Source organism: Crassostrea angulata, chromosome 2 (genome assembly GCF_025612915.1).
Source record: "Crassostrea angulata isolate pt1a10 chromosome 2, ASM2561291v2, whole genome shotgun sequence".
Classification (NCBI taxonomy): domain Eukaryota; kingdom Metazoa; phylum Mollusca; class Bivalvia; order Ostreida; family Ostreidae; genus Magallana; species Magallana angulata.
In genome coordinates, this window is record NC_069112.1 from 66566419 (window position 1) to 66573937 (window position 7519).

General features: G+C 31.2%; 1 protein-coding gene across 1 annotated transcript; it reads right to left on the bottom strand.

The window, feature by feature from the left end:
* Positions 1-650: 650 nt before the first annotated feature.
* Positions 651-3018, bottom strand: LOC128174754 (fucolectin-like). Its single transcript, XM_052840221.1, has 4 exons — positions 3015-3018; positions 2737-2907; positions 1917-2141; positions 651-1590 (listed from the first exon to the last, which is right to left on the bottom strand). Exons 1-4 carry the CDS (start codon positions 3016-3018, stop codon positions 1376-1378), a joined length of 615 nt encoding a protein of 204 aa, XP_052696181.1. The 3' UTR covers positions 651-1375.
* Between the last annotated feature and the right edge of the window lie 4501 nt (positions 3019-7519).

Consider the following 7519-nt stretch of genomic DNA (forward strand, 5'->3'; position numbering starts at 1 on the left):
ATGTTAAGAAGTGATGTATGTTTTTTTAGATGTCCGAAGGAAATATCCATTATATGACCAAAAACTTTCTCTCAGTTAAAAGTTAATTTTTCAAAAATTATTTTTCAAAAATACGAAAAAACTTAAAAATCCTTAAAAAATACTTATCGTATCCCCATCGTCAATTTAATATTTGATAAGTATATGTTTGTGGTCTTTTTTTGAAAATTGGAATAAACTGTGGATGTATAAAGCCACCTTAACCAAGAATAAGAAAATAATAGATATCAAACTAAACATTTGGTAGGGGAGCACTGTTAACTTCCAATTCCCTATATTTTCGTTCTGCCGCCCCTCCCCCCTCCTCCTCCACTTTATAAAGTGACCAAAGTATATGAGAGCATAATAGGTATATTTTCTTACTCACCTACTCACTAGTTATTGTATTTTTTTTTAACAAAATATATTATAAAAGCTATTGATTTTGTTAAAGAAATTCCTTAGATGTTAAGAAGAAAAGTGTACCTCAACGCGCTCAATTCCTCAAATGCAAAAATTCTAAAATGTCATTTGCCCTCAGGAAGTATGATTTTTCATGGGAGAAAATCTTCATATATCTATCAGAATCCTGAAATAATTGTATATTTGTTTGATTGCATTTTTTGTTTTAATTCTGTGAATAATTTACTTCTAATCAATTGTCAGAAATAAAGTCAATATGAAAAAACACGTGCTCATTGAAATTTTATTGTCTTAAGCCATTTCATGTTAGAAACTATTTTAAGGATAACGTTTACTCAGGGTCGATGAAATTCAACAATTAGAAACAAGAAAACGACTCATAGTACATTTTGTTCAACTATAATAGTACTATTATTTACTTTCAAAAAATTAGGCTAAATACGTAATTTTCATTCTAGTAACCTTTGAATGTCAAAATATTTGTTTATTTTCAAACTGTCCAAAATAAGGCAAAGATTTGGAGATTCTGAAACAGTAAAATATATAATCTTTGATAATCAAATACTTTTCAAAAAAGATTTTTAAAGGGACATCAAAGTTTAAATTTAACTTTTTTCTACATCCTATTTTTTTATCAAATAGTACAAAACTTGACTAAAAGTAACCTGACCATTAACAGTCTAAACCTTTTTGTCTATATTTTGGTATTGAAATAAAACAATGACAATCAATAACTTTTTGTGAAATCTTATTTTGAACTGATTTGAATAACTTTCTTTCACATTTCAGCAAGTGATGTTAAGCGATGATACATTCCAAAAATTCAATATTATGAAAAACATTGAAAATTTGCCACTTAATTGTTACAGAAAACTAAAACTTTAACCCCTCAGTAAACAGTATCGCGAAAGCCAAGACATTAGTTATGATAATATCAACCAGAGAATCCAAACACTTCAACTTCACACATTGTAAGATACTCGGTTGTCTTGGAGATCTTGACAAATCTCCCCTTTGGTACAGACGGACAGTCGATGACGACCAGCTGTGACAGAGTACCAGGACCAGCAAAGACACCACAGGGAGTGTTGACATCTGATTCTGTCAGACCAACAGTGACGGTAACATCCCGCAGTCGGTTTGACACATCTAGAATCAGTCAAATGACATTTGTTAGAAATAAATAACAATGACATTTAAAGAACTGCGTTACTTTCAAATTTGACTTTATGTCTTCATAATACTACTCTTACTATGTTTTATTTATTTAAATATGAATCATTTCACAACGAAACCATCTGCGATCAAATCATATTGATAATTGTAAAATTGTACTTGAAAAGAAATCCGTAGCTATTGAAAACGTTTGATTTGTGTGAAAAATTCAGTCAAAATTTTTGAAATTTACAGCAAATTTTAGCTTTTTGTGTCCATCCAGTGTTTCAATTTACATTGTCGTCACTTTTTAAGCTTACCTGCATACTGATCCGGTCCTCTATTGAGTATTCTGACAGATGTGATGGAATAGACAGCCTGCAGATCCACCCTCCACCAAGGATTTATATCTCCCCCTCCCGTGGAAGCACAAAGGCCTGCGATGACGTTTGTACCTCTGTTACCATCTACTGCAAGTGTGGCCGAATATGTTAAATACGTTGACGACTGTTCGGCAGGTTTACCTTTTGCAAGTTCCACCGGAACTGTGAATGATATTTCAAAACGGTTCAGAAATACAATATAATACAGTTATCGTATATTTTTAAATAAAAGACATAGAAATTATATTAAAAGCTGATAATTCAAAAAATTATTTTTACTATGTGTAGGCGGTTTGCTAATTGTCGTTCTGTTCATGTTAAAAAAATACTTAATGCAATTTTGCTACTTTTAAAATTATCGTTCTATGATCCTGTATCCATAACATTTTACCAAACACATTATTCTGAGTTCTGAGAAAGGGGTCACAAACCAAAACAAATTCACTGTTAGTGATTCTTACAAAAATCATGATTCGTCACTCTCATTCAAAAATGTCAATTCAACGTATAAAAAGGGGTTGCTGAAACATCATAATCATAATGTACCGAAAAACTGTTACGTCTTGGGAAATGCTAGCGATGAATACTGATGTATGACGAGTACTAGGAAATTATAAGTATATTTTAAAATTAAGAAAGTCACTGTTGTTTAGATTATATTTAAACATTAAAAATCAATTCATAATTCAATGAAAAAGAGAAACACAAGAGCAAGATATCTGCTTTAATAGAGGGGGAAAGATAATTATATGTTTACCTTCAGTACAGTATGCCCCTACAAATCCATCTGTACACGAACACGTGAAACATTCGTCGTTTTGTGTGAAAGTTCCTCCGTTTTGACATGGATTGTCCAGACATTGATTCTTGTCTAAAAATATAAAAAGATAATATAAAGTGTTTGATAAGAGATGAGGGCAACATTTAACTCCAAAATAGTAGGGTTGTTTGATAGTCAGTGTCCTATTATTTATTTCCAAATACCAAAAAGTTTAAATTTGAAATACGGGCTTCTCGATAATAGGTAAAACAGACCCATGTTTTCTTTTTTTATTTATTTTCGACAGTTTTTTCAGCGACTTTGTAAAAACGGAAAAAAGAACATTAAAAGGTTAATTCTTAAGAAATAAAGTGTTTTCGTGAATGTTGCAGAATAACCTCAAAGGTCGAGAAATGATATTTTGAAATATATATTTCAAACATAATTTCGAATCCGAACTTTAACCTATTGACGTTACTACGTAACATATAACTCATTTGTACAAAACTATCTGAAGAGCCAGGAATGGCAAAAACGTTTGCAGTCATACCTTTACATTTGCTTCTTTGATTTCCTGCATATGCAACTGTTATGATCAAAGCAACCTGAATCAAAAAACAAATCTGCACTGAAAAAATATTTTATCTAATCTTTTGTTTTAAAATTAACATTCCCTCTTTGTTTTACACATGCAATCGTTGCGTGCCTTAAGTTTTTTTGGGTGACTTTAAAAGCGAATATATTTTTAATGTAACGTTTATGCTTAATTGAACTGATGAAATGTACAAAATGGACAAGATTAAACAAGTACTCCTCTTAAAAGAATGATCGGCAATGATGATCTATAGATAGCTAGAAGCAATCAACAGTTTTGCAGTTTGATGTAAAATACTTCAAACAACTGTATTTTTACAACATATAGAATATTCTGAATCTGTACACCATATTTCCATCATAATAAACCGTAAACAAATTTAATTTTGAAATAAATTTTGGGAAAGCCGTTCGTAAACTCCTTGTCTTGTTTCATATTTTTAACGTAATTATTAAATGTTAATGTACCTTTTTCTTCAGAACACTAGGTAGGGCTCTCTAAAGAGCATTAACACGTATACTAAGAAAGAGTTGTATTCAAATTATTTAATGCGACTGAAAAACATTGAATGCCATCATAACTTGCTATTGAGGTCGCATTATAACGTACCCTTGTTTATAAATCAAGCCGTCTTCCTAGCTACTATTACGGAACATCAATAGATCGAGGTCAGTTCATAGAGCATCTTCTTATGATCGAGGTCAGTTCATCGAGGTCAACTGCATTACTGAATGAATCTTTCGATCGAAATTCTTACGAGTGAGACAAAATGTGCATTCTTGAATTAACAGGTAGAACTGTATTTAATGTTTGTTTGCATCACTTAAGGTAAATGAATGGGAATAAACTGAGTAAATGGTATATAAATACTAAACCAAAGCTTCAAATTGTATAAGAACTACTAATGCAAGCGGAATGTGTGCGCACGTGGAAGCATTTGCCGGATGCCTTATACACACCTCACAGCCTACTCAATATTCAGGGTCATGAACCCTTGGGAGCATTCATTATTGTCCCCAAGAGAGACATCTCTTGAAAACGTGCATTGACTATAGTCTGTTTCTTTATCTTATTAAAATAAACAAATTCAGAAAAGTTTTCAGGGTATTTATACATAATACATATTACAATGAGTATAAGGCATGAACAATGCATGAAAGAAGTACGTTATCAAATGTAGTACTAGTAATACACTGTATTATGTAAATTGAGAAAAAAAAATACACAGTGGTTTTGTTTCCAAACATATGATTAAAGGGGGAAAAAATTATATTTTAATTCTTTTTCATCTTATATTAAATAATATTCTAAAAAATATTAATATTTGTATTTGATGGCTATAACTTAATATTTTTCTGTCAATTTCTTCTGTTCATGAACAAGACCTATACATTTATCAGACAATTTTTATGTATATTATGTCCATTTCCAATTGTAACTGAGTATTTTTGTTCTGTTTGTATACAAAAGAGTATATTAGAAAACTTATATTAAATAGTAATGCCAAATTTAAATTAAATAAAGAAAGCTGTTTCCAAAAATGTTACATGTACTATATGAATATGTTATATAAAAACATATGTTAGATGTATAGGAAAAATACAAAATAAGTGCACTCGATAAAAAGTTTGTTGGTATTCATTATGTGAACTCTTACTGTTGAAACAATTCGTCCAGTAACATGTAAAGTGCCCATGCCTTTTTTATGTAACATAAATAAGAATGTTATGAATGATGTGTATAGAACAAATTCTTCTGTGGTTGGCTCCATGAATCTTGAAAAGGTGGTGTTAGTTGGTAAACAGGCAGAATAAGGTCCCATTCTAATCTTCATGTATTCCATTCTAGAAATATTCATTAATGTCATGGTCTGGAAACTAAAATAGAATAAACAAATTGTTAAAAGAATTAATTTTTGCAAACATTGTGTACTCATCAAATACTTAAATATTCAATGCAGTTATTTCAAGAATGTGCTATAAAGTGATACTGACAATATAATCTTTTCTAATATTGTACATACATGTATTACATCATTTTGCCGCTAATTAAAAACCCAGCTGACAGTTTCTTTATCTTTTTATTATATATATAATGTCAAAAGATAGTTGCATCATGTGCATGTACTTTCAGAAATTTTAAAAGCCATAAAAACATTTTAGTCCTACAAAACACTTTTAATTTTTCAAATTTTGTATAAACAAATCAAATATGTACTAATATACCAGTATTAAAGTCACAAGTGATATACATTTTAAAGCAATATCACTTGTACAACAAAATCAGGAAACTTGGGTCATTCAAGTCTGCACACATGTGAAAAATGTAATGAATCAAATATTTAAAACAGAATCACCAGAAACCATCTGCCTTTGTTAACAACTGGTGTAATTTCAAAGATATTTAGATTTCCAGTGGACAGAAAGATGTTGAACAAAGATCAGTCATAAACTCTTATGTTACAAATTAATGTCTGTATGAGTTGCAACTATCAACATTCTATGTACACCAAAAAAAAGATTGTGTCAATAACAAAAACTAATCTGAAAAAAATATTTACAACATAAGAAATTCATGTGATTTCTGCAAATCCCATTCTCTCAGAGAGTGTGAAAGACATTTCTTTAAGCTTAAATAACATTTTCAAACTCCTTGTATTCCTTTCAGAGGTAAAATTTCCCACCACTTCAAATACCAATAATCATGCAGTGTTGCAACAAGATGCCAAAACAAACCTTTTTCTTTTACACAAGACATGGTGGCTATTTAGAGGACCTTGCTTGGCTTTTAATCAGCTTAAACTAAATATATATCTACATAATGAGTACAAGTTGAAAGTACCTTCTGGGCTTCAGAAGACTTGACTGGGTCATAAGCAATATCAAATTGACAATATCTTCTATATTCCTGATCTTCAGATCTTCAGATCATCTGGAGGCCACAGGTAAACCTGTTGATTAGAAGAAAAAAGACACACTATCATAACAAAGCTAAATGCTGTCATTATCAAAACAACAGGTGTGTCCAAGATTACACTTTTTATGGGCACATGCAGTATCTGAGACATGGGTCAAAACATTACCCTAGTAACAGCCATACCAACTCATTGAGTGGGAAATGACATATATATGTAACTATTAAATTTGTCATTTTATACTCCTCCCTCTCTCTCTCTCTCTCTCTCACACACACACACACCACAGTCTATCTCTATTTCTCTCCCATTCTCTCAATTGCATAAGTTATATTTACATAACAAATACAAACCCTTGATTAATAAATACTCTCATCGTTAATAGATAAATAAGACATAAAGTTAACAGGTTGAAAGAGATATACGTGTATCAAAACTATACATGTACGTGTCGAGGAAATTCTGTATGGAAATGACTGAAGCCAGTGAAGGCATGATTGACGCAAACACAATATTCTAGGAATAACATACACTATTTTTTTAACGTATACTAGGTACCAGTATGTGTAAAAACTGACTATAATACACCTGCATACACATTTCATACTAAAACATGTCTTTCAAGTCACATTTCACAACGACCATTAATTATTTACATTTTGGTAACACATGCAGTGGAATTATTGCACTGCAGGTTTTTAAAAAGTTGTTTATCTAGTTTAACATTGTAAGTAAGTATGTTCTTACCGATACATGGCTACCCCCTAGCACGTTTCAGATTGTTGACAAAATCGAAAACTGCTCTTCATGCGGTTTAATGCTGAGCAATATTTAACGAGATAAGACTAATCACCCCAAACTTCGATTTCACATTAATAAACAATTGTTCTGCAGCTTTAAATAATTTAAAAAGCTTGCCGCTGGAATAAACATTAACTTTTACTTACTTTTTCGATCTAAACTCCTCTCGCGATTAGCAAGTCTTCAACTGGTCTCGTTAAAATCCCGTTAATTGGCGTATTTAGGCGTTCCCGGTTTTTTTTAACTTTTTCGTTAATATAAAAATCAGAAAGGCTCCGATTATGCTAATAAGGCTGTGAGGTGTGTTATATGGACATAATAGTGATCGGCCGTGATTTCAATAAAGAATAGACTACATAGTCTTTACAGAGAGCAGTGTTAGTACTAAAACTCATAGACAGGCCTGTTGAGGCGGCTTTTCGTCTGATTCTTAATACAACAGTTTGACATAGTTATCGAAACAATTTTAA

Coding starts and splice junctions, on each gene's coding strand:
- LOC128174754 (XM_052840221.1), bottom strand. Junction 2,142..2,736: donor AGGGGCATACTGTACTGAAG/GTAAACATATAA, acceptor TATCATTCACAG/TTCCGGTGGAACTTGCAAAA. Junction 1,591..1,916: donor AGGACCGGATCAGTATGCAG/GTAAGCTTAAAA, acceptor GACTGATTCTAG/ATGTGTCAAACCGACTGCGG.